The 27,224-nt window shown below is 43.5% G+C and overlaps 1 protein-coding gene across 1 annotated transcript in view; it reads left to right on the top strand.

Moving 5' to 3' along the window:
• Positions 1 to 5,569, top strand: part of MYL10 (myosin light chain 10) — a 31,858-nt gene extending 26,289 nt beyond the window's left edge. The window contains exons 6-7 of the mRNA XM_036768664.1: positions 1,756 to 1,804; positions 3,110 to 5,569. Of these exons, the coding sequence (XP_036624559.1) occupies positions 1,756 to 1,804; positions 3,110 to 3,208 (148 nt within the window). The 3' untranslated portion in view covers positions 3,209 to 5,569. The remainder of the gene's footprint in view (positions 1 to 1,755; positions 1,805 to 3,109) is intronic.
• Positions 5,570 to 27,224: the final 21,655 nt, after the last annotated feature.

The following is a 27,224-nucleotide window of genomic DNA, read 5'->3' as shown; positions in this document are numbered from 1 at the left end:
TTGGTCTCCTCATCTGAGGGCTGGACTGGATGGCCCTTCCTTTCCCCTCTGGTTCTAAATCTGCAATCCTAAAATTCTATGGTCAATCTCATTTTAAAGTTTTGAAGTAATTTGGTGGATGAGCCTTGGTTTTTTTCATGTGCAAAGTGAGGGTACATTTTCTCTCCTCTGTTGGGGAGCCACCCAAGCTTGAGCATTATCATTATACAGCATTCAGTATTTTTTTTGTTCCTTCTATTTACATTATTGTGGCACTGTGTATATTGCTTTCCTGGTTCTGCTTACTTCCCTCTGCATCATTTCATGTCTTCTCATCCTTCTCTGAATTTGTCACAGACACCATTTCTCATAGTGAAGTAAAATTCCGTTCCATTCCTGTTTGTTTAGTCATTCCCAGACTGATGAGTATCTCCTTTGTTCCCAGTCCTTTGCTGTCTCACAAAGGGCTTGTAATAAATCCGTTAGGGCATAATGATCTTTCTCGTTTTTGATCTGCCAGAGATTTATGGCAGTGCTCACATTTTAAGAGAGGTGCCTGGAGAGGCCAATCCTGAGCCCAAGGAGTTAGGATGCCAACCCAAGGGGAGTTTCAGGGATTAGGAAGGCAGTAATCTACCGGAGTCTCCCCACATCATGTAGCATGGACAACTGCATCATTTGCCCCTGGAGCCCTATCGATGTTTAGTAAATCTTGAGCCTTAAAAACCTCAGAAGGAAAGAATGGAACAAGAATTTGCCAGCTTTGCTGGGCCGGGGGCTGGATCTGATAGGGAAGGCAGGGAGCTCTTTTTGGAGCTACCGAGGAAGCTATGGAGGGGGATTTTGGTATGAGGAAGGGGATGACATTTGATCTCTGTGAGGGATAGGAAGAACAAATGACTAGAGATAAAATAAGCTGATATTTTAGTGCTTGGGTGCTGGGTTCTAATCAAGTCTCAGGGCCTTGAAGGGGGGCGGGGGAGGGAATGCCATTGAGGCCCTATTTTTCGATTTTTAGATCTAGCCTCAAAGCAGGATGCTGCTGTATCATCCTACTGACCTTCTTTCCAAGCAGAGGCATCTCTGAAGGCTGAGAAGAGAGGGAGAATTCTTTGCAAGGTCCTTAGGGACCTGCACAGGAGCACCGAGTAGGAGATTGGAGACATGGGATCTAATCCTGATTCTTATATTAACTCGCTGTGTGACTTTGAGAAAGTCACTTCCTCCCTCTCTGCCTCAGTTTCCCCATTTGTACAGTGAAGGTCCACGCCAGTTCTAACCTTTAAGGATTCGTGATGTTTGCAGGTTTTCCAGAGTGAGAGCACAAAGAAAGGCAGGAGGGGAAGACAGAACCATCACCAATTGGGAGAAACGATCATCTGTAGCTTGTTACCCTGGGGAATAAAAAGCAGAAGCCAACTAGCTGGAGAAAACAATATTCTGTTTCAAGGCAAATAACTTCAGTAATAAATAACATGGGAAGGAAGGAGATAAATCCCTGATGCTGTTTCTAAATGTGGCCATCGTCCTCACCGGGGAGGAAGCTGTGGGGGGTCTCTGGCCCGGCCGGACCAGAACGGGACTTCACGCAACCGTGTTCGGAACAATTCCTCAAGCACGAGGCCTGGGAGGCGGCTTAGGAAACATTCAGCTCATTCCCCATGATTTGCAGAAGGAGAAACTGAGGCTCAGATAAAGGAACATGGCCACATTTCCGAGGGCTGATCATTTCCTGCCATGAAATGAAGCAATTTGCTTTGTTTTTTATTTTGACAGCATCAAAGAAAGGCTCATGACGCAGGCAGACCGGTTCAGCGAGGAGGAGGTAAGGTCATCTTTTCTGTCCTTGGGATTTGCGATCCTCCCCAGAGGCAGGGGGATGGACTTGATGACCTCTCAGGGTGGGGACCTGTTTTCCTTCACCTAGAAAAATGAGTTTTGCCGTCGAATGATCGGTTGATGCCAGGAATTCCCCACACTGACAAAAACATAGATCCGCTCTGTATCCACATAGAGCGAGGCCGAGGCTTCTATTATCTCTCCCTGTAGGGTGGTCGTGAGGAGAGCCGTCGGTAAATGAATTGTTATGATTAGATTTCCTTGCTAGATTGTAGACAGGCAACCATGAGATAGCGGACAGGGTGCCGACCTAAGAGTCGGGAAGATGTCGGTTCAAGTCTGGTCTCTGACACATACCGACCGTGTCACCCTACATGGGTCATTCTCCTTCCCAGGGACCCCAGGCCACTCTCTAAGACTCTGAAGTTGTTGAGCAGGTGCTGATCTGCTTCTGCTCGCTGGGAGTCTGTCTGAGGGGGGATGGGTTGGAAGGGAATAAGCATTTAGATAGCATCTACTATGTGCCACACACCGTGCTAAGTGCTTTTTACAAATATTAAGTTACTCAGTCTTCACAACAACCCGGTGAGAGTCGGATGCTGTTATGATACCTGTTTTACAGTTGGGGAAACTGAGGCAAACAGATTAGGTGATTTGCCCAGAGTCACACAGCCGAGTAGGCATCTGAGGCTGGATTTGAACTCAGGTCTTCCTGATTCCAGGCCCAGCGCTCTATCTACTTGTCCACCCAGCTGCTTGTACCGATGAAATCACAGTTTGGGATCATAAGCTTCATGAGGGCAGGGACTCGGCCTTACTTTTTGTGGTCACATTTATGATGGGTGACTCTGGAGGAAAGTAACGCCACTGTCTCAGATGCCCAAATATGGATCCTCCGAAGAATTCTGCACATTCATTCGTCACACATCCTGTGGGCTGGGAAGAGGAAGGGCAATTTTTCCTGCATTAACTGACAAAGGGCCTGAGTCCAAGGAAGGTATGGGGATAGGTTGGGCTCAGTGACCTCAGAAGTTCTCACCAATGTTCTGTGACCCTCCAAGGAAGGTCCGGTTAGGACCCACATGGGGAGGAGAGCTAGCGGCTGTCCTGAGCTCAGCAAAGGCTGGGAGGGTTCAGTGAACTTGGATGAGGGTTCTGAGTAGAATTCTCGCTCGAGTGAGACTGGACAAGGCATGTCTTTGTCCGACAGGAGGCCAGCTGGAGGGATTTGGGGTTCTCTCCTCCTCCCTCCCCACCCCGTGGATGCCTGTTTCTTGCATTTATTTTCCAGATCAAACAGATGTTTACAGCTTTCCCTCCAGATGTGCGTGGTAATCTCGATTACAAGAACCTGTGCTATGTCATCACCCATGGTGATGAGAAAGACTAGGTTGGAGGAGAAAGCCCCCAGTGTCTCCTCTGGAAGCACTTAGTGGCAAAGGTGAAGGGGATAAGGAAGCTTCTACCGGAGATGGAGAGAAGAAAAGTCTCCTCCCTGTCATGCAGCTCATCCGAAAGGAACCAAAAATAATAATTAAAAAAATGGAAATGAGGCTAAAGTTATTCTAGTTAATGTTCTAGCCTGGATAAAAGCTGAAATTCCAATTTTGTTAGTTTTTCCCACACTTAAGAGAAAAAAAAACTTTTGGTGGTTTCGGCTGGAATTTTCCTGACGAGTTGTTGCTTTTAATTTATTGACAGTTTTAATGATCACCAGATGGCCCATAGGATAGAGGAAACATCTTGGCAGCCCCTCCCCCCCAACCACCCATTGCCTGGGCCAGACTCCATGCTCTTGGCTGTTGCATCATACAGGGTCTTTGGTAACCACAATTCTCTTCCACTCCATAGCTTTTCACATTAGATATTTAAGTGGAATCAAACTCCAGGTTGGAAACAAACAGAGCCTGTTGGTCTCTCTTGGGGGTTATTGTACAAGTTTATTTTAAAAAGTGCCACTACAGATGTTTTCAGAAGGTCCTAGCTTTCTCATGACTGGTTTCAAATGATAACCTATTCAGCACCTGGCTCGGTGCCTGATACATAGCAGCGTTTAATAAATGCTTATTGGCGGATGGGTGGATTTGTTGGTCTCTCCCCCCACCCCTCCACCCTCCAATTGGTTAGGCTACTGTCCTTACCTTTAAGGATAGCAGCTAAGTTCCCAAAGGACCTTATTATTTATCAGAATCTTAGGGCCAATCCCTCGGGAAGGCAAAGTCTCTCTGATTTTAAAGAAGATTCATTACAATCGACCTTACCAGTGTGCCCCAAGGACCACAGATTGGAAGTTGAAGCCAGTTTGATGTTAAGGAAAAACTTCTTAACAATTAGGGCTATCTCCAAATAGAGTGAGAAGCCATCTTGTCCAACCCTGCCCCTTTTACAGGTAAAAAACTGAACTCCAGGAAAGTGAAATGACTTACCCCAAATCATACAGGTATTCAGTGGCAAAGGCAGGATTTGAACCCTGGTCCTGTAATCCCAGAGCCAGTATTTCTTGTGGAGCCAGGTACCTGACAGCAAGAAGGAGCCGTAGAATGGCAACAGGCTGGAAAAGGATGTAGATCCACCTCTGCATGGACCCTGGGCCTGGCAGTGACACGAGGAATTCATTTTCCTGGGCTGGGCTTGACCTTTGCCCACACTTAGTGGGAGGCAGAACTCCAAAGGGGACTTGGCTGTCCCACCTCCACCCAAACTCCTGTTCCAGCTGCCTCCTTTGCATTCATTTCAGCTCCACTCCAGACAGCCATCCAGGGCCCTCCCATGCCTGACCTCCTTCCCCCCAGATAAGAGACGTTGAATATGTGACTTTCAGGGCTATCGGGGCAAGCAAAGAGGAGAAAAGAGACTGGAGTTTGTGAACTTAATTCTCATTTCCACTCAGGTGAGAAGCAGGACCCTGGGAAAGGTACGAAGGGGGAGAGAAGACTCCTGATTGGTTGCAAAGACACTATGAGAGAGGACCCTGGGGGAGCGATGGGAGGGAGACAGAGAGATAGAGTCAGAGACTGACAGAGACAGAGAGAGGCAGACAGACAGACAGAAACAGATGCAGAGACAAACACACAGAGAGACAGATAAACAGAGAGAGACACGGAGAGAGAGAAAGAGAGAGAGAGAGAGAGAGAGAGAGAGAGAGAGAGAGAGAGAGAGAGAGAGAGAGAGAGAGAGAGAGAGAGAAGACAGAGACAGAGACTGGAGTCCCAGGCATGGACAAGCTGCCTCCTATTTGTGTAAGTTGACCACAGTGCCTGCAAATCTAGAGACTGCTGAGAGTGGACGATGTGGTGAGATCATGCCCTTCCTTCCTCGATTTGAGTTGAGGTGTCTCTCTCTCTCTCTCTCTCCCAGCCAAAGGGTGGGAGACTGGAGGAAACATCACCGAGCCTAAACAATATGGCTCCTACCTGCCCCCTTCCCTTTTTCCTCCTCCCAATTGTGGCTGATGCACGTGTTCCCCCCTCCCCCCAACCTGCTAATCTTGGCAAAGGTGGACCAGTCCTCGGATCATATCTAGCCCAGCCACCCTAAGCCCCTCCTATAGATTTAGACCCCCTTACTCCTCTCCCCCATACATTAAGTGAAGATAATTTGGGGGGGGGGTTATTTTGGACTTGACAAACTGAGCATTTCCATTCAAAAGAAAGGGAAAAGGAGATTCCGTGTGAAACCACACACCTCCACTTTGTATAGCTTTTAATTCTTTTCAAAATTATATAATAAATCCAACAGAGTTTCAAAGCTGTCCTGTTGTCTGTGTTTCCTTCTGTTTTCTTCTGGGTGTTTTTAAAAAGGGCTTCAATGACTCTCATCTTTCCTCATTTTTTTTTTTACATGGGGAGGGGAAAATCACTCTTGATAATTTTCTTCTCTTTTTCCAACCCCTTTCCGAGGGGGGGTGGGGAGGGAGGGAACTTTGGAACAAATAAGCACAGGGAAGCAAAACTATTCCATGCATTCACCCTGTGTGAAAATGTATGTCTCAAGTACCTCAAGTTTCTCACCAATCTGGTGATTGTATTTTAAAAGAGAATCCTGCAGAAAGAAGTTCTGAACCCAAAGAAGCGAAATCTGTTGTTGCTGTTTAGTCGTATCTTTTTCTTTGTGACCCCATTTGGGGTTTTCTTCGCAAAGATACTAGAGTGGTTTGTCATTTCCTTCTCCAGTTTATTTTACAGATGGGGAAACTGAGGCAAACAGGATTCAGTGACTTGACCAGGGTCACGCAGCTAATAAGTATCTAAGGCTGGATTTGAATTCATGAAGATGAGTCTTCCTAATTCCAAGTCAAGTGCTCTGTCCACTGTGCCCCCTAGTTCCCAACATCATTAATGATGGAATTTCAAACATCCATTGGGGAGATATTTGGGGACAGAAGGATCTTCCCAGGCCATTCACATCACACCATATAGACAGTTGCCTCCTTTGTCTAAGAGGAAGACCGGCTCTCTCTGTGAGCATCTGTGTAGGTATCCTCATGTATTTTCACCTGGAATCTGTGAGTTTGTTTTTTAAAAAAATATTTGTATAACCATATTCCTTTTAAGAAATCTCATTTAATATTTTATTTTTCTCCCAATTACATATAAAAACAATTTTAACATTCTTTTTTTTCTTCTTCAAAGTATAAGTTCTAAATTGACTTTCTACATTGTATTTTTTTAAAAGTGAGGGGTCTTGTCAATTAATATATATTGAATAAATAAACGTATAAATGATTCTATCCTATGTTGGATAAGGATGATTGGGGGAAAACGCCAGGAAAGAGTAGAATAACCTTAGTGCTTGATAGCAGTGTGTGTGTGTGTGTGTGTGTGTGTGTGTGTGTGTGTGTGTGTGAAGGGTGTTTGGTCTTCAGGTCTTCCTTCTTCTGGTTTGGGTCTTTGCCACATCCTGACTTCTTTTGTACTCTCTAGGAGCTCGGCTTTCGTGGAAATCCCTGCCAAAACCTTGGGAGCCCCATCTTTAAGAACTTGTTGGGCCTGTTTGCTGCCCGCTCATCCTGAGCAGGGCCCAGCCTTCTTTCCTGTAGTCAAGAGACACCAAAGCCTTCTCTAGTCTGGGATACCAGGTTGCTTGCCTGCAGGGCTCCAAGCTGGGGCTCTTACATTCCACCCTGGCATCTCTGGGCTTGTAGGTTTGCAATTACCAGATATGGCCTTGTCTCCTGCAAAGGCAAGACTCAGGAGCCCTCATATCCCAGAAGTAGACATGAAAGAGAGGGCAGAGATGTGCCAGGAGAGACAGAGTGCCAGGTCAAGAAAGGGAATTGGGAAAAATACTAGAGGGGTCTATGTTTTGGCAGTGTGTCCCTAAGGGAGAATAGTATTTTAATGAGACAAAGACACACACATGTGAGTGCAAGCACACAAACACACACACACACACACACACACACACAGAGTTCTGGGCAAAAATTGTGAGACCAGCGGAATTTTCCTTCAGACCCTGACTCCCTCCTTTGGACACCCGAGGCCTTATGGGGCCCCAAGTGTCCTGTCATCAGTAGAATGGAATGAGGAAAGGGTTGAAAATCTTCTTTCTAGGTCACAGGATCATCAAGTTAGAGGTAGGAGGCACCTTTGAGGTCATCTTGTCCAAGCCCCCTGTTTCATAGTGAGGGAAACTGAGGCCCAGGGGGGTAAAATGGTCACACTGAGACATGATTTGAACCCAAGTCCGCTGACTCTGAAACAGTGCCCATAGGCTCCCAGATCTCAAAAGTCAAGTCAACTAGCAAATATTAAATGTGTGCAATATGCCAGTTACTGACCTAAGCTCTGGGTATACAAAGAAAAGCAGGAAGAAAGACAGTCCCACCAACTAGGACTCTATATTCTCACAAGGGAAGATTAAACCTAAGAGGAAACTGAAAAGGTTCCACCCCTCTCTTTCCAGAGATGAAGAATAGAATACATGATCCTTTCAGGGGATTTACATTTTTAAAAAGGAGGCTGGAGAGGGCAAAGCTGATTCCAAAGGATGAAGTTATAATAGTAGAATTGGGGATATGTGTGACATTTGGGGGGCAGAGGAGCTTTCCCAGCATCTTGCTTCAGAATGAACAAGCAGTCTGTTCAGTCGGTCAATGAACATTTACTAAATGCCTTCTATGTGCCAGGCACTGTGTTATGTGTTAGGGAGACAAATAGAAATAAAGCTCAAGATGCTTACAAGCTAACAGGGGAAGAAAACACACAGAAGGAAAGTGAAAAGGAAGAGAGTGGAAGAAGGTAGCAGGCATGAGGGATTGATGGAGAAGTTTAAAAGCAGTGCAGCTAGTGCCCAATGGGGAGCTGACTGGGACCTCCTCATATAGGTTCTGGAGCTCATGCCTCTGCCCTCCAATTGGAGGGGCAGAAGGGACTCTCTCAAGGGTGAGTACAGGCTGATTCCACCTTGTAGGCTGATGAGATTTCCCAGCAATGAGGTTCGTGGGCCACTGTGGGAAGATGAACAAGTCCCACAGTAGTTTAGCAGAAGGGAAATGCCAATCCTATGGAGAAGTGTGGGCAAAGGCATAAACCATATGGGACAAATGGAACTTGGGAGTGGGGAGCACTTTCAGGACTTCCTTCCCATGGCGGTACCATTCTCAGGGTCTCTTGCTATGCCCCTCTTCCAAACAGCCTTCCCTCCAAAGCCTCCTCCCTCCCCCAACTCCCCAGGCGCTAGGGCTTGACTCCCTTCTCAGGGAGCTGGCTGCCCTTCTCAGGACCTGTATGGACTATTTGCTGCACAGTCGTTGTCAGTGTCTTCCACTCTCCCAGTAAACACACACACACACACACACACACACAGACACAGACACACAGAGTGTTTCATGCTGCCTTAGGTCTCCTGTCATCAATAAAGTTGAATGAGGAAAAGGTCTGAGAAACCACTTTTGTTTCAGGTTAAAAACTCATTGTTCCAGCTTTAAGTGGGAATTCCTATAGCTTGGTAGATTGGGATGGAGTGAGAGTGAGGGTGGTCAGGGTGCATGCTAGTATATGAATGAATGAAAAGTATTTTTTAAAGTATTTCCTGTGTCCAAGAGCACTGTGGTGTGGACCATAGAGTTAGAGCTGGAAAGGACCTTAGTTAGAGTTCACCCTCTTCATTGTACGCTTCCCTGGGGCCGGGATTTGAACCAACAGTTTCCTGACTCTGAGCCTAGATTTCTATCCACTACCCCTGTAGTGGTCTCTGGAATGAAGGCTCTTGGGCCTGACCTCTACGGGATGACTGCACAGCCATAAATAAAGAATTACATTTATTTTCTACTCCTCACTGAGGTCTTCATCTTCTGTGAACTGTTTGCCAGGTTTAGTGGCAGAGTTCCCAGAGGTCTGTCCAGGAGTGGGTCAATTGCTTGGAATAACACCTGAGGTTATCCCATGCAGATAGGGATGACCCTACCTCTGAACTGCCTAGGCCTGTCCCCAGGAGACCCGGCCACAGGCCTGAGTATCCAGAGTCTCAGTCTCTTGCCTCTTGACCTTCTTACTCCTGCTGATTTTCGAAGACCTTAAAGTGCATGGCGATTGTCGATCTGTATTGGTAAAGGTAATTCAATCTTCTAACTGGGGAATGGCTTGAAGCAACCCAAGCCCAAGGTCACAGAGATAAATGTAAGACATGGGATTGTGAAGTGAAGCAGGACCTCCCTCTGTGCTGTGGAGGCATTTTAGAGAATTTCTTGCCCTATTCTAATGCAGAAGATGGAACAGGACACAATATAATTCAGTGTAATCAGTGCTAGAGCCCAAGAGTTCGATGTCAAGTTGAATGGGGGTCTCTAATGCAGTACCCCAGGGATCTGTGCTCTGAAGATTTTTATCAGTGACTTGGATGACATGATCGTCAAACCTGCAGATGACACAGATCTGGGAGGGATGTTAACAAACTACTTGACAGAGTCAATGTTCAAAAAAAATCTTCACAAACGAGATGAGGTTTGCTCTAAAAAAATGAAAATGAATAAGAATAAAGGTAAAGTCTTATTATTGGGTTAAGAACATTGACTTCACAAGTACAAAGTGAGAGGAGCAGAGTTTGGTCATAGTAAGATTTGGGGGTTTTAAAGTGATGGAATATTAAGATGAAGAAATGGTTTTATGACAGTCCAAACAAAGCTAATACAATCTTAGGCTGAATTAAGGGAGGGATAGATTCTGGGGGTAAGGATGCTGGGTCCACCATACTCTGCCTAGCTGTGCCTCATCTGGAGCCTTGTGTCCAGTTCTGGCCACTGTTTTAGGAAGGGCATTGATATGGCAGAGAGTGCCCAGAATAGGGCAACCAAGATTCAGTTCAATCCAATGAGCATTTAAAAATCACCTACTATGCGTCAGGCGTGTGCCAGGCATTGGGGATAGAAAAAGTTAAAAATGAAACAGTCCCTGTTGTCAAGAGGTGTATAACTAAAAGGGGAATCAAAACATAGATAAAATTAATTGCATGATAAAATCAAAATAAATTCTTTGTGTGTGGGGCGGTGGGGAGTAGGGAGAAACAGAGGTCTAAAATGAAGGCAGTTTGTTAGCAAGAAAACGAGGATTACGGGGGATAATAGAAAGGTAAGTTATCGGAGACTGCATCACAGGACAGATGGACTTGACATGGATGGGCACGGGGGAATGAGGACTGGTGGCTGAAGAGCAACTTTAGTTTAAGTGGCCCATGTCTCTGAATTACAGGGGTTCCTCCAGCAAAAAAGAAAAAATGAGACAGTGAGTGAGAGCAACCCCAATGACCCGATGTCTTTTGCTATTTCCTGACTCTGTAAATCCAATAGGAATTCTCCTAAAAGATCTCACCCTCCAACCCTTGGCAGAGGTAGGAGGATTCACAGAAGTGGAAAACTGCATATGTTCTCAGAACATTTGGGGATGCATTGATTGGTTTTGCTGATCTTTCTTTCTTTTTTAAAAAATCATTTGTTACAAAGGATTGCCAGGGGATGGAAAGGAGGAATACAAGCAAGAATTTAGATGCCATAAAAAAAAGATATCAATAAAATTTTATTAAAAACAACAACAAAAGAAGTCTTCTAAAGCTACCATTTGTCTGAAGTGTCTCCCATGGATCTACCTCTATTTGGGGCAGAATCTCAACCACAAGTTCCCTTCTAACCCTGAGACCTAGGACTTTTTTACTGTTGTTACTTTTACAGAGACGTTTTCCTAAGCATGCCTGCCCACGGAAAGCATTCAAAGTCAAATAGGAGGTCTCATTCATAAAAACAAACAACTATGTGCCTTAGTTCAGGTCTGACTATGTGACTCCCCACTCATAAGACGTCCCCAGCTTCCCCTCACCTGTGAATAAAACACAAACTCCATAGCCTGGTCCTTAAAGCCCTCCACAATCTATTCTCATGCACCCCTCAAGTCTTATTAATATTATTTCCTTTTCTTTCATGTGCATTCCAGCCAACTAGACTACTACCTGGTCTTGGAACTCGGAACTCCATCTCCTGCCTCTGTCTGTGCCCACAAGTCATTCCCTGCCCCCCCCTCCAGTTTTGTAATGCACCCCTTCATCTTCTCCTTATCGAGTCTTTGTCTTCCTTCCAGGCTCTACTCTGGGGTCCCCTCATCTCTGAGACCTTTCCTTACCACCTATCACCACCATTCTTATTCCTTTTCCGCTTCAATATCCCTTACATTATCCTTCTTTTCAGACGTCATATCGTCCTGCCCAAGAATGCAAGCTTCTTGAGCCCAGGGATTATTTTATCTTTGTTTTTGAATCCCCACCACCTAGTACAGTGCCTGGCATACAATAGGTGTTTAATAATTATATGTTGACTTGAATTGCATTCTATAGTGCTTGGAGGTTTTGTTCCCAACAGCCCTGGGAAGTAAGCAGTTTAAGTATTATTATTCCAAATTTACAGAAGAAGAAACAGCTCAGAGAAATAAAGGGGACTTGCCTACAGTTAGCTAATAGCTGTCTAGTTAATAAACCAGTGCTTAGCAGAGTGCCTGGCACATAGTAGGTGCTTAATAAACATTAATTGATGGATTAATAGGTGCCAAATGGGAATTAGAAGCCAAGTCTTGGGACTCCAGGTCCGCCACACTACACTGCCTCTACACGGACAGCTCCTTGACTTGCCGTGACTTTGTTTCAATATTGGATTCTTTAAAAAGTACTTTGCTATTCTTGAACCAATTCCAAGGTGAATCTACAAATCTAGTTAACTAGCTCCACTGGTAGATGGAATTTGGAGTTTCTCTTTAACAGTGACTCCCACTAAGTTTATATGAGTACCCCACTGTCCAGCACTCAGTACCAAGACATCACAAATGGAAAATGCTATTCCAAGGTTCTTTATTTGAAAGGTGTTAATGAAAACCAGCTGGTTTAGTTAGTGGGAGGACAGAGGTGGGGCTGGGTTTCTCCTCTGGACTTGGGAACCTCAGAGGTCTCCTATTATCTTTAGTTCTTTGCAAAGGAGGGATTAGGCAGTTAAAGGGGCAGTGCTGGTAAGTCTCTTCCCTGCAGACTTTTCCTTCACTTATTCTGACTTTGCCGGGTTATCCTCAAAGGTGTGAGTTGGTCTGGCATCAATTATTTGAACACAACCAAAGCTTTAAAGTCAAGCCTTCCAGAACATGGAAATATTTACTAACATCTCCTGATGCAGGAGAGAAGGAATGTTTCCTTCCCTTCGTCCTGACATTTAGTAAATAACAAAAATGTGAGGCCAAAGTTTGGGAATAATAACTTAGGAAATGTCTTTTTCAAAAGGCAACAATCAAAGAAGCCAGAAGAAGCCTCCTAGGAATGCAGATCTAGAACCGGAAAGAACCCCAGAGACCAGCCAGTCCAATCCCCTCATTTTCTAGAGGAGGAAACTGAAGTCCAGAGATGTCAAAAGAATTGCCCAATGTCACACAGCTACTAAATAATTAGAGGTGAGATTTGAACCCAGGTCTCTCTGAAACCAATCCAGCACTCCATCAATCACAGAATGTTAAAGATGGAAGGATCCCAAGACATTCTCCAGTAGTCCAACCTTCTCATTTTACATAGGAGGAAACTGAGACCTAGAGTGAAATGACTTGACCAAGGTCAAATAGGTAATAATGACAGAGCCCCAAATCTCACCTCTTGATTTCCAGTCTATAGCTCTGTTGTGAAGGTCAAAATGTTGGGAACATATCCTTCACTTCACCATTTCTCTCTAGAACCCGGGTTTTTTAGCTGATGCCTATGGACAAGTCAACTCATCTCTGTCTTGATCTCACTTTCCTCGTCTAGCCATAAAATGTCGGGATAAGATTAGATGGAATCTAAGTTTGCTCCTGGTTCTAAATCTTTCATAATGATATACAAATATGAACAAGTAATTTGGGAGGAAGGGGTAAAGTCTCATGATAATTTCACAAAATGTTGCTGTGCTATAGCATTGGCTGACTGGTTCTGTTTAGGATATTGTAGTGTTTCTATAGAAATATCTGATCTCTAGCAGTTTCATCAAATATCACGTTTTCATACAACCACTTGCCAGTGTTAGGTAGGGTGTACCTGTATTTGCATGACTCTCTCTCTCGCTCCCTCTCCCTCCCTCTCCCTCTCCCTCCATTTCCTTCTCCCTCTCCCTCCCTCTCCCTCCCTCTCTCTCTCCTTCCCTCCTTCCCTCCCTCTCTTTCTCTCTCTCTGTCTCTCTCCTCCCCTCCTTCTTTCTCTCTATCTCTCTGTCTCTCTGTGTGTCTGTCTCTCTCTCTTCTCCCTCCCTCTCTCTCTTCCTCTGTCTCTCTGTGTCTCTCTCTTTCCCTCTCTCTCGCTCTCTCTCTTTTCTCTCTCTATCTCCCCCCTCCTCTCAAGTGTCTTGAGAATATTTTACAAAATTACAAAATATTTTAGGGTTTGCAAAGCACTTCACAGACATTACCTCACTCTATCTTCACAACCTTCCTATGAGGTAGGTGTTATAAATGCCTCCAATTTACAGATGAAGAAATCAAGACTCACAGAAGCCAATTGGCTTGATCAGTTAAAAAGTATCTAAGGTGGGCTTTGAACCTGGGCCTTCCTGACTCCAAGTGCAGAGCCCCATTGGCCACATTAGGAAGGAAAGGCCCTTGTACATGCTCAGTAAGACCATAGATCGAAGGATGGGTGGAAAAGATTGACATGTAAAAACAAGCAATATAAAATCAGCAGCAGTCCTTGACATTTACTTAGCCTTTTAAAAAAACTTTTCAAAGCTCATTTGCCTCTATTAATTATCTCACTTTTTCCTCACTACAAACACTAAATGCTTTCATATTTATTGATCCCACCTCTGGCAGTGACCTCCGGTGTGCCCTTGGAAAAAGTCGCTTCACCTTCCTGGGCTTCAGTTTCTTCATCTATAAAAAGATTCACCCTGAGGTCCTTAAAAAGCCTAGATTTATGATTCTATAACCCTAAATACATACCTTCCCTGGGTCTTTCATTTATCTTCATTTCTAAAATATGGGGTTTGAACTAGATGGTTTCTATGGTCCCTTACCTTTCTAAGTTAGATGAGGAGATGGAGAGAATTGTGAGAGAGAAATGTCCCCCTCCTGAAAAGCATTACTAGTTACCAGACCTCGCTGGTTGAATGAATGAATGGATAAACAGAATGGGCAGTGTGGCCTAATAGAAAGGGCTCAGGGCTTGGTGTTAGCAGATCTGAGCTGAAGTCTTGGATGGGTCACTTATGTGCTACATGACCTATCTTTCACATCTGCAAATGGGGCACAATAATCCCAGTTCCACCTGCCTCAGGGTGGAGGGGTGGGGTGTGAGGACCAAATAAGAGAATTATGTGAAGCTGGTCATTGTGTTGTAAAGTGGCAAGCAAATATAAGGCATGATAAGTATTAGCAGGCATGGTAGTAAACATGGCATTATGTTTCTGCCAAGTAATTCAGTCTTCAAATTACTCAAACCAATTTGGTGTCTTGAAGACAAAGTGTGGGCTGATTGAATTTTCCATCCCAGAGTTCTCATTCAAGCCTTTGCCTCTCCCAAGTCTCTTTGTGGTTCTGCCTGAGATTCCCTGGCTGGGCCATGGGGATTAGGCTACAGATGTACCTATTTGCCAGGTGCATTGTGAAGATTAATTATTTAATGTTGGTAAATTGCCTTCGAGATTATAAGTGCTCAGTGTTATTAGTGGTCTTTGTCTCTGTTGTGGTTGAAGCAACTGGCAGCTGTAACCTTGGGGAAGGCTGGGTGCTCAAATTCCAGCTGAGCTTTTTATCTTCTAGGAAACCAACAATAGCTACCTTGGTTGTCCACTTCCTCCAGTTACTGGTTGGTTCCCTCCTTTGGGTTATGTGTTTCCTGGCAGATACAACTGTCTCCAAAGACCCAAGAGATTGAAGGTAGCTTTCGGATTTTAGGATTTAAAATGGGAAGGACCGTAGAGGATGTGTAGAGGACACCTACCACATTGCCTGTCACATGTTTGTGGATTGATTTTACAAATGAGGAAACTGAGGCTCAAGCAAAGGGAAATGGTTTTTCCAAAGCAACACAGGTAGTAATCAGCAAGACTCGAGTCTTTGTACTCCATACAACATGCTTGTTCCAATGTCTCTTCAGCAAATTAAAAAAGATATTGGTTATGTGAGCAAGGAAGTAATATGATATTGTGGAAAGAACATGGGACTTGGAATCCACTAGAAAATAAACTTTTCCAAATATAACAATGAGTACAACAGTGTAAATGAAAGAGCAATAACCACAAAACGGTAGAAACTAAACGCTGTGAAATTATAAAGGGTAGGTTTGCCTCCAAAAGAGACAAGAAGATCTCCCTTCCTTTGCAGAAGTGAGGATCCACAGGTGTGGACAATTGCCACAAGGTTTTGATGTGTTTGTTGTTTGGTTTTGCTGAATTTTTTTTCTAATTTTTGTTTTAAAAAATATTACAAGGGATTACTCTTTGGGAGAAGTGAGAAATGTAGGCACTGTTAAAATAAAAGGTATCAATAGAAATCTATTTTCAAAAATGCCCTTGGTGAGGGTACTTTTATTTTTATATCTTCCTCCACTCATATCAGCCTTCTTTCTATGACACACGGTAACAGGAAAAGTAGCAAGTATTTATTTAGCACTTGTTATGTGCTGGGCAATAGGCACATAAGATGAGCAGAAAGAAGGGCGGTGTTTGCTTCCAAGGAGCTTACCTTCTATTGGAGGAAGGCAACACATAATGAGGAGGGCTGGGAAGAGGGCAGATTTTATAGTGGTGTGGTTTGTGAGTGTTTATCAAGCAACATGGGAAGCCTGATTCTGGACAAGACAAGGTGAAAGCTTACCTGTCAGGGCACAGTGTGTTTCCTGAGGTGGAGTTCAGGGTTCTAGTGGGAGGAGGATGAGGACAATGGGTGGAGTACAGGTGAATAAACACCATTGAAAAGCTGGGCTGAGAAGAAGGGTAGAGTCATCTAGTGGGCTAAGGATGGAATTATGAGATTTAAGTGGATAAATGCACACACACACTAAGCTCTTAGACTCATAAACCAATATTACCACCCACAAAGGGACAGAACTATGGAAGAGAAGCAACCATGATGGCATCATTGCACCCTGCGGCATTGATTGGAGTACATACCTACTGGAAATGAGCAAGTGACTGAATATTGGGCAGGTTCAGGCAAGTGGTCAGCAGCGCCTCCTGGTGGTTAGATGTAGAATGAGGCCAATAATATGTGCAACAGGTTGTGAGGAAAGCGCTTTACAAATAATAAAGCACTACAGAAACATGAACTGAACTACTGATGCCTTGGCATATACCGCCTTCCCATATCTCTTGCGTTGTTGTCTTATTTGGTTACTTCTTATATTGCCCATATATACACAAATATTTATAGTGACTCTTTTTTCTGTAGTAGCAAAGAACTGAAACTAAGGGGTATCTATCTATTGGGGAATGGCTGAACAAATTAAGGCATATGAACATAATGGAATATTATTATGACCTAAAAATGATAAAAGGGAAGATTTCAGAGAAAATTGGAGGACTTATATGAACTGAGCTAGAGGAAAGTGATCAGAATAAGGAAAACAATTTACACAATAACAACGACATTGCCGAGACAAGTAGCTTTGAAAGACTTAGGAACTCTCATCAGTACCATGGTCAAGCACAATTCCAGAGGATGCATGATGAAACATGATATCCACCTTCTGAAAGAAGGCTAATGGATGAAAGATGTAAAATAAGACATACATTTTTGGACATGGCCAATGTAGGAATCTGTGTTGCTTGACTATGTGTTAGGTTGCAGGGTTTTTAAAATTTTTCTTTTCTTCTTCCAACGGGGGGTGGGAGGTGGGAGGGAGAGAAAAGAAGTGCTTGTTCATTAAAACTGAGTTTTAAAAATTAAAACCTTCTTGTTTTGCTTGGTAACGCCTTATGTGCTTTTGTTTCATCTCACCAATAAGTAAGTCAACAAGCATTTATTAAACTCCTACTGTGTGCCAGTCACTGTCTTAAGTCCTAATAATCCAAAGGCAAAAATGAAACAATCCCTGTCCTCTGTTGGAGAAGATTATATGTGTGTGTGTGTGTGTGTATGTGTGTGTGTGTATACATATGTGTGTGTATTATGTATGTATACATGCACACACACAGAGGGAGAGAAGGAGAGGATATATACATACACATACATACACATTGCAAAGTAGTTTTAGGAGGGAGGATACTAATACCTGGAAGATCAAGAAAAGCTCCATGTAGAAAGGATTCTTGAATTGAGTCTAGAAGGAAAGAAAGGATTTTAAGAGGAGGGAATGTATCAGGAATAAGAGCCAGCTAGCACCAAACCACACAGATGGGTGATGGAGTATTGTGGGTAAGGAGAAGCAAGAAGGATGACTAGACTGTAAAACCTTTGAAGGCAAGGACCTTGTCTCTCTATGGCCCATCCCCTAGTGCTTCCTGAGCACTGTATTGTAGTTGATTCTATCTGTAGTAGGCTCCCTCCAAGTTTCCATGTGGCAGATTAGAACCAGGCAGGGACTGCCCACACATGCTCCAAGGCTAGACCATTCATACTATCTACTCAAAAAATACTTGATCATTGATTGATTATTGTTATTCTTTGTAAAAAAATGTTTTAGTTATCATCATTTAATCTTAAGGATACATACTCTGCTACAAGAAGGAAGTCACTGATAAATCTCAAATTAAAAACAAAAAGAAATAGAGAACTGACTATAAATTGTTAGATAATAATAGCAGGCCTTTGTGTGGTCTTTTGTCAGGTAACAAAACACTTTTATATTCCCCAGGACACTTGGCTTTCACAGCTGTCCACTAAGGAAGGCAGGGAGGAATTATTCCCATTTTTAAGATGGAGAAACTGAGGGTCAGACTTTTTAGAATCTCACAGTCTCAGAGTTGGAAGGTTCCATAGGGTCCACTTAATCCATGAATTTGTTTTTTCTTTTTATATTTTGATCCCTGTATTTCAATACAATTGACTTCCTTTGTAATCCTTTGTGTTTTATTTTATAAATTCAAAAATATGATTCTGAGAAGGGATCCCTGGGCTTCTTCAGACCGTTGCTGTGGAGGTCCCTGACCCAGCCGAGGTTAAGAACCCCTGTTGTAGAGGGCTCCTTCTGTTTTCTTGGGGATTTCAGTCCATTAGCCTGAAAGTCAGGGTAGAGACAGGGGAACCTTTGGAGATTTTTGAAATTATCCCTAGTGGGCATTGTCTGTTCAGTCTATGGTTAAAGCCAATGTTCATTATTATAAAGTTAGCCTCTGTGGAGGATTTCGTAGGAAACGGCTTTAGTGGATGACCTAACATGATTCCTCTTTGGTCTGCCATTGGGAGCCTTCTTTCAGATAACTGGGCAAAGCTCATCTTCCACATCCTTCTACCTTCTAGTGACTCTGAAACTGGACCATATGTGCTAGGTGGCTCAGTGGGTAGAGCATGGGACTTAGGAAGACCTAAGTTCAAACTGTGTCTCAGACATTTGTTAGCTGTGTGACCCAGGGCAAGTCATTTTCCCTCAGAAACTGGGGCCAAGTGACTTGCTCAGGATCACACAGCTAGTAAGTGTCTGAGACTGGATTTGAATTTACAAAGGGGAGTTTTCCTTACTCCAAGCCCATTGTTCTATCCACTGTACCACCTAGCTGCCTAGTGGTGAGGTAGGGGTTAGACTAGATAATTTCTAAAGTTTCTTTCCATCTCTAATATTTTGAGAGTTATTGGTGGAATTACAGGTACAATAACAGGGTGTGTGTGTGTGTGTGTGAGAGAGAGAGAGAGACAGAGAGAGAGAGAGAGAGAGAGAGAGAGAGAGAGAGAGAGACAGAGACAGAGACAGACAGACAGAGACAGAGACACAGAGACAGAGAAAGAGAGAAACAGAGAGACAGAGACAAAGACAGAGACAGAGAGAGATACACACACAGAGACAGAGAGAGGCAGAAAAAGACAGTGGCAGAGAGACAGAGATTGAGGGAGAGAAATTTGGGTAGAGTGAATAGGAGATAGAGGAAATAAAAATACACTTTCCTTACTAACAGTTTACTATTTTTGTGAACAGCATGCACAGAGGTGTTAACAACTCTTAATTTGCTCAGATTTCTTTCTTTTCTTTTCTTTCTTCCTTCTCCCCTTCTTCCTTCCGTCTTCCTTCCTTCCTTCTTCCTTCTTGCTTCTTCTTTCTTCTTTCTTTCTTCTTCCTTCCTTCCTTCCTTCCTTCCTTCCTTCCCTTCTTCCTTCCTTCCTTTCTTTCTTTCTTTCTTTCTTTCTTTCTTTCTTTCTTTCTTTCTTTCTTTCTTTCTTTCTTCTTTCCTTTCTTTCTTTCCTTACTTCCTCTCTTCTTTCTTTCTTTTATCTCTATCTAACCTCTATATCTATCTCTATCATATCTATCTAATATCTATCTATCATATCTATCTATCCATCTGTCCACCTGTCTGTTGCTCTAACATCTCTGTCTGCCTATCTGTCTATTAATATATCTATCTAATACCTTCTCTCTGAAGAATTATCTCTAATTTCATCTATGGACAGCTTAATTGTCCATAGCTGTTTTGCTCCCTTTTCCCAGGTAGCAGAGCACTGGGTCTAGAGTCTAGGAAGACCTCAGTTCAAATCCAGCCTTAGATACTAACTAGCTGTGTGAAGCTGGGCAAGTCACTGAACCCTGTTTGCCTCAGTTTCTTCATCTGTCAAATGTGCTGGAGAAGGGAGTGGTGAATCACTCCAGTATTTTTGCTGAGAAAAGCCCAAATGGGGCCATAGAGAGTTGGATAAGACTGAAGAACAAAGCTCTTCCTTTTCCAGATTCCATTTAATTTCCTTTGACAGGTACAGTGATCTAAGCAAGAGCACAAGAAAGATAAAAAAGAGCATAAAAATGAAGCAAAAAACATGCACGTGATTGTCAGCGATTGTCTGTGTGACCTACTGTTTGTTCTCTTCATCTCTAGGGACGTAAACGCTGGTTTCCAAAGACTGGGGCCCACTTGCCACGTTTTCCAGATCTTTTTGACTTTGTTTTTCAGGTCTATAGCATGGATTGGTGGCTGGTCTAACCGTTTTGTCTACACAGCTGCAGTCAAGGTGATTACAATTCTTTTGGTTCTTATTTCTTCCCTAGCTTTGCTTCCTTGAAGTCAAGGAGGTGACTTTTAAGGAGAGTTTGTGAATCTGTGAGGGTGGGAGGGTTTGTGTGGGTGTGCATCAATATGTATGAACGTTCCACTGTGTGCAAATGTTTAGCCTGGGATGTTTCACCTGGAGAAGAGAAGACTTAGGGGAGTCATACATATGTATGAGTGTTCTCTCCTAAAGGAAGTCATCCTCCTCCCCCTCCTCCTCCACCTTCCAATTAAGCCTGCCCCTCCCTCCAAATTCCTCACCTCCCGGGTGGGCCTTGCCATCCTCCAAGTCACTTGGGTTCTCACTTTTAAGTTATCTTAGACTGTTTCCCTCTCCCTCCTTTGGTATCCAATAAGTTGCTAAGTCTAGTTGATTCTACATCCATGTTACTTCTAACATTCAATCCCTTCCTGCCCCCCGCCCCAAGCCTTCCTCCAGTTTAGGTTCTCAGAAGTCTCTCACAAACTATTGCAATGGCTTCCTCATTGGTCTCTACACTTCCAATCTCTCTCTCTCTCTCTCTCTCTCTCTCTCTCTCTCTCTCTCTCTCTCTCTCTCTCTCTCTCCCCCCCAAATCATTCTTTCTAAGGCACAGGCTTCCCTACTCAAAAGTTTTCTGTGGCTTCCTATCACCTATAGCATAAAATACAGCCGGCCTTTAAGGCCCTCCCCATCTAGTCCTCTCTTTCCTTTGCAGACTTCTTTATTTTATGATTCCCCTCTCGTTAGATTACTAGCTGGCCCCCAGATTAAACATTCCATCTCCCTTATCCATATATTTGCACAGACACCCTCCCCACGCCCCACCATGTCTGCAATGCTGCATTCCTTCCTCATCAATGGTGCTTTGAATCCTCAGCTTACTCTGGGCTCATCTCGTGAGCTCCCTTCCTCTCTGGGATGCTCCCTCCTTCCTCAGATTACCTTGTATTTATCTATGTGGGGTCACATTTGTACCCCCAGGAGAAAGTAAGCTCCCTGAGGGCACAGACTTCTAAGTTTCCATCTCTGTCTCCCCAGAATCCAGCTAGGTGCTTTTTTCCATGGCAGCTGCCTCATGCAAGCCTGTCAAACTGAATTGACTTGATAACCGACTTCAAGGATCTGAAAGGTTGTCATGTGGAATAGGGATTATATGTGTTCTGCTCAGCCCCAGAGGGCAAAACAAGGAACAGGAGGTGGAAGTTATTGAAAGGAAAATTTCAGCTCAATATCAGGGAAAAAAAACCTTCCTAATAATTTGAGCTATTCAAAAGTATAATGGACTGCCTTAGCAGGTACTGAGTTCCCCAGAGCTGGGGGTCTCCAAGCTGGTAATTGACCATGAGTCAGAGAGGTAACAAAGGGGTCATTTGAATGGGTATGGCTTGGACCAATGACCTCCCCGAGGCCCCTTCCTACTGTGAGATTCGGTGAAATATTTTAATCTCTGTGAGGTGGTATTTGTGGGCATAGCAGGCTGAAATGAGTTCAGAGCAGGGTGGGAATGAATGTGTGTGCAGAAAAGGATGTGTGTATGTGTGTGTGTGTGTGTGTGTGTGTGTGTGTGTGTGTGTGTGTGTGTGTAGGGAAGCCTGGATGTGTCTGCAAGGATGAGAGTGTGTGTGTGTTGGTGGCTGTGTGTGGGTGTGAGTGGATGAGTGTGCTGGGAGCCTGAGAGATGCTTGGCTTTCTGTTGGTCTCACTCCCTGGACCACCAACGGCTCCCTAGCACCATCTACTGGAGACAGGAGGACAGAAAGGTTTCTCCCAACTTGCTGGAAAAAAAGAGCCCCAAAGGGGATTTCCCTCCAAGTCTAGCGGGCTTTAGAATAGGGGCCATGGGGCATAAAACATGGAGCACAAGAAAATATACAGAGTATGGCATGATGGGACATGAGCCAGGGGCAGGAGGCAGGAGGTATGGGCTGTGGGGAGCAAGGCATAGGGCAGGGGCCATCCTAGGGCAAGGGAGCCTATATTGTAGGACCTTTCCAGGGAGGAGAGAGCAATAGGGGCCTGAGTCAGGCTATGGGGCCCCTGGCCTGACCTCCTAGAACAGTCTGGAAAGTTTTTGGAATGGTGGGGAGAGCACCACCTCCATTACTCCCCCGGCCCCTGTGCATGGCCCCAAAGGAGAGTTTGTTTTATTTTAATAAGCCTTGTAGTGAATAATCCCCACAGGAGTCTCACACACTTTAACCAGAGCCAAGAATACCAGGAGAGGATTTAAAGACCACTACAAATTAGTTTAGGTGTTAGGGCCAGCCCTCAAGCTAAACTGTGATGTCACATCATTTATCCTGGGGCCCTTCCTTTTCCCTTCCCTCTCCCCTTCTCTCTCTCTCTCTCTCTCTCTCTCTCTCTCTCTCTCTCTCTCTCTCTCTCTCTCTCTCCCCTCCCTCCCTCTCTCTCTCTGTCTCTCCTTTCCTTTGTCCCCTTCTCTTACTTTCTCTCTCTTTCATTCTTCCTTTTTCCTCTTTTTCTTTTAAAAAATTCTTATCTAATTATGAATTTATAAACAAACAGACATTTCAACAAAGAAAATCGTTGTATCACGGGTATCAAGAAACAGTTTCTTTTGCATATAGTTTTAAAAATAAACAACCTAACTTTAACAGTATAATAAAATTGCTCTTTTTATGTTACTTTTTATGCCTTTGGTTTAATCTGTGCATTTTAAAATGTTTAATAATGCCCTCTGGTGGGGGAGGGGGATGCCTCCCTTTCCTTGAAGGCTTTACTGTCTGGCTGTGCATGCCTAGGGAAGGTGTCAGCTAAATTTCCCCCTTGAGAGGTATGAAGGATTCATGTTGTTTCCTTCTTCCATGAGGGTTTTATCCTTAAAAGAAGAGTCTGGAGAGGAAGATTCTGAAATGAAAGAGACCCTGCCTCGGACACTTAGTACTGATAAGATTTTGGGAAAGTCCCTTAATTGCTCCAGGCCTCAGTTTCCCCACTTGTAACACAAGGGGGTTGGACTAGATGACCTCTGAGGCTTCTTCCAGTTCTGGATCTAGGGTCCTCAGATAGAGCTGCAATGGTGGGATTTCAGGTACGGAAGGTCAGAGGAGTAGAGACTGCCTTGGGTGTGGTGAGTCACTCTGATGACACAGAACATTTGCTCCCTCCCAAGGAACTCAGCTTTATTTTTATTTCGTCTCGTTATCCAAGCACAGTTCCTGTCTTGCACACAGTAGGTGCAAGCTCACTAGATTAGATTGAATTGGGAGTTGGTAATAATAAACTCAAACCCTTTTGGCTGAGATGATGGTGACCTGGGCCTCTACAATCCTGGCTTGATAGTGAATATTCTCTTCTCTTCATGGTGTGGTGGGTAGAGCACTGGGCCTAGAGTCAGGAAGACTTGAGTCCACATCCAGCCTCACACACTTACTAGCTGTGTGACCTTGGACTGGTCACTTAACCTCTGGCTGCCTCATTTTGCTCAACCATAAAAATGGGGGCAATAACAGCACCTACCAGCCAGGGTTATTTTAAGGCTCAAATAAAGATAAAATTCATAAAGCACTTAGCACAGTGCCTGGCACACAGTAGGTACTACATAAATGCTGACTATTGTTGTTCTCGCTGTTATCTCTGAATTCTGAAGTGCTCCCACCCACCAGGCTTCTTATAAGGAAGTCATTGATCTCCACAGAGAAGTTCTTTTGATGACTCTTGTTCTCTGGGAGCCCCTCACTCTATCTCCCTTCCAGGCCCCAGATTGCCTTCTCTTTTTCTAGGGCTTCCTTCCTGGGATCGTAGAGATCAGAGCGGGGAAGTACTTCACATGGCTAGTCCAATGCCTTTATTTTACAAGAAGGAAGAGAGGCAGAGAAAAGGATGCAATTTGTCCAAGGCCACGCAAAGAACAAGGAGCAGAATTCACACCCAGATCCTCTTAAAATCCAATGCTTTTTCTCCTTTCTACAGCATCGTTATTCCCAGAACTCTAATGATAATGGAATTGATAATGCTTATGATCAGTGCTTTGCTTTGCCTCAAATCTATTATCACGTCTTGTAATAGAACGAAGGGTGGCTCCCAAATTAAAGCAGCAGTGGAACCAAAACATCTTCTTAGTCACTTGGTGCGTGTAGATGACATCAGGCTCTGTGGCTCCATGGAAAAGTCCATTAACAGCTCCTTCCTCTCTCACCGAGTCTTTTCACAGTGATATCAAGATCTCATTTCTACTTATAAGCGTCAAATCTTCGGTGTATAGGTGGAACGGTAGAGACTGAAGGCTTAGCCCTGGCATCCAGAGGCCAGATTGAACCAATGAGTGAAAGTGAAAACCTTGGGCTTATTCAGACAAGACATGTTGAGCATTAAGACGTCACAGAAAAGGCTATGGTTGAGTATATTAAGAGAGATACTGATATTCGAAAATCAAAGAGGAATGGGAAGGACAAGTTTGCAGCAATTAGCAATGACAAAATACCTGACAAGACATACATTATAAAACTGTATATAAAACTGACCCTAACAGATTGGGAAAGTATTCTAACAAAAACCCCAAATATTAATGAGACAGTCCTATAGTACCCTCAAAGTGGCTATGGAAAGGTTAATACTCCTCTACTAAAAAGGAAGAAGACTCAGTGATGTCCCCAGAATAGGTCAAAAACATATAGAAATGCTTTTGGAACAAAAAGACATTATTTCAACAGGCAATAGAGAAGACTGATAACAGATAAACGGTATTGGACTTATTAAATATAACTCAAGTGCTTTACTGCCACGTAAAGCCTAGAAGGTGACTAAGATACAAGAGTGGAATCAAAAGGCCCCATGTGGGTGAGGTCTTATGACCTCAGACAAGACTATCTTGATAGAGAAGTATTTACCAAAAAAACCATCAAGCAAATTTTTTATGGAAACAGAGGGGTTAATGATAGGAATTTAGGAACGAGTCATTGCCCCCAGAAATTGTAAAGGATTTATTCTGTAAAACATGGACTCAGTCAAAAGACTGCACCCAAAGGCTTAGCAGGCCACATGTGGCCTCAAGGCTGCAGGTTCCCCACCCCTGGGTTATGTTCTCTCTTGGTCACACCTTTTACTTCCATGTGAGTCTCCATGAGGATGTCTTACAGAAACCTATATCTATGTCTGTGTCTATATTCATATCCATATCTTTATGTATATCCATATCTATATCTTTATATATATATTCATATCAATTTATATCAATATCCATATCTGTCTATATCTATATTTATATCTATCTATCCATCTCTATTTCTATCGCTATCTGTCTTTCATTTATCTATCCTGAATCTCTCCTGAACTTTAGTCCTACATCACCAACTGCCAACAGACATTTTAGACAGGTTGCCACACAGACATTTCAAATTCAACATGTCCAAAATTGAACTCATTTCCCACCGCACCCCTCAGACTGTTTCCTCTTCCAAATTGCCCTGTTTCTGTTGAAGGCAACACCATCCTTCTAGTCTTTCGGGTTACTAAACTCAGAATTCTCCTTGGCTCATTTCTGTCTCACACCACACAGACAAGACATTGTGAAGTCTTGGCCTTTTGGCCTTCACATTTCTTGAATGGACAATATTAGCATCTTTCTCTTTACTCATGCACCTACCACCTTAATTCAAGGTCTCATCCTTTAGTTTATTGTAACAGCTCCTCGGTCTCTTACCTCCAAAGCCGTGCATCCAATGCAATGATACCAAAGAAATTTCCCTTAAGTGTAGATCTGATCACACCACTCCCCTACTCCATCAACTGTACTGGCTCCCTATCGCCTCTGAAATAAAACATTTAAATTGCTTTGTTTAGCTTTCAAGCCACCCCCAGCCTAGCCCTGACCTATCTTTCTCACCATATTGGACATTAGCCTCCTTCCTTATTCTCTGATCTAGCTACACTGGCCTTCTTTCTCTCTTTCTCACTCATGTCACACGGTCTCCCATTTCTAGGCTTCTTCATTGATTGTCGACATGCTCGGTATGTGCTCCTTCCTTACTTTTGTCTCATTAGAGTTCCCCTTTTCCTTGAAGATGCTGCTCAGGCACTAACTTCTATATGAAGCCTTTACTGGTCTCCCCCTCCCCCATAGCTAGTGCCACCCCTAACATACTACCTTGCATTTATTCATTTTATATTTCTGCTGCATCTGTTTTGTGTGTACTTGTCTCCCCTTTAGAATGGAAGCTCTTTACAAATAGGGGTTGTTTCATTCTTTGTACTTAGGTCCACGGCACTTACTATAGTGCCTGACACATAGTAGGCACTTAATAAATTATTGCTGATTAATGGGTTGAAGGAGCTTAGTGATAAATGCAGATAATTCAAAAAACAGTAAAAATTGTGCAGCCTCTCACTGTCAAAATTTAGTATCTACTGAATCTCTGGTAAGAATTATATTTCAAAAGCCCGCTGTCTTTCATGGACTGGCAGGTGATAAAATCCCATACAAAAACAGACCTCAAGAATATCCTTGGGAACTCAACCGATAGCCTGCACCAGAACCAGCATGATCAAAGACTGATCCTTTACCTATGCTGATATAATAGTGATCTAGCAACGCTTAGGAATATTTTATTTATATCTATTTCTATCACTTAAATATCCCCCTGTAAACCTCCTCTCCCTCCTAGAGAACCACCATTTAGAACAAAGAATTTATAAAAGGAAAAGAGAACGAAGAGGGTTTTTTTTTTTGGTTAAAACATCAATACACTGAAAAAAACTGACATTAACTGTCAGATCAAATTAAATCCCAAATTAAATGAAATTCTACACATCTGTGCCCCCACCCCTCTACAAAGGAGTGGAGGGGCATCT

This window comes from Trichosurus vulpecula, chromosome 7 (genome assembly GCF_011100635.1).
Source record: "Trichosurus vulpecula isolate mTriVul1 chromosome 7, mTriVul1.pri, whole genome shotgun sequence".
Classification (NCBI taxonomy): domain Eukaryota; kingdom Metazoa; phylum Chordata; class Mammalia; order Diprotodontia; family Phalangeridae; genus Trichosurus; species Trichosurus vulpecula.
The sequence above is the reverse complement of the archived record's forward strand: the minus strand, read 5'-3'. Positions and strand labels throughout refer to the sequence as shown.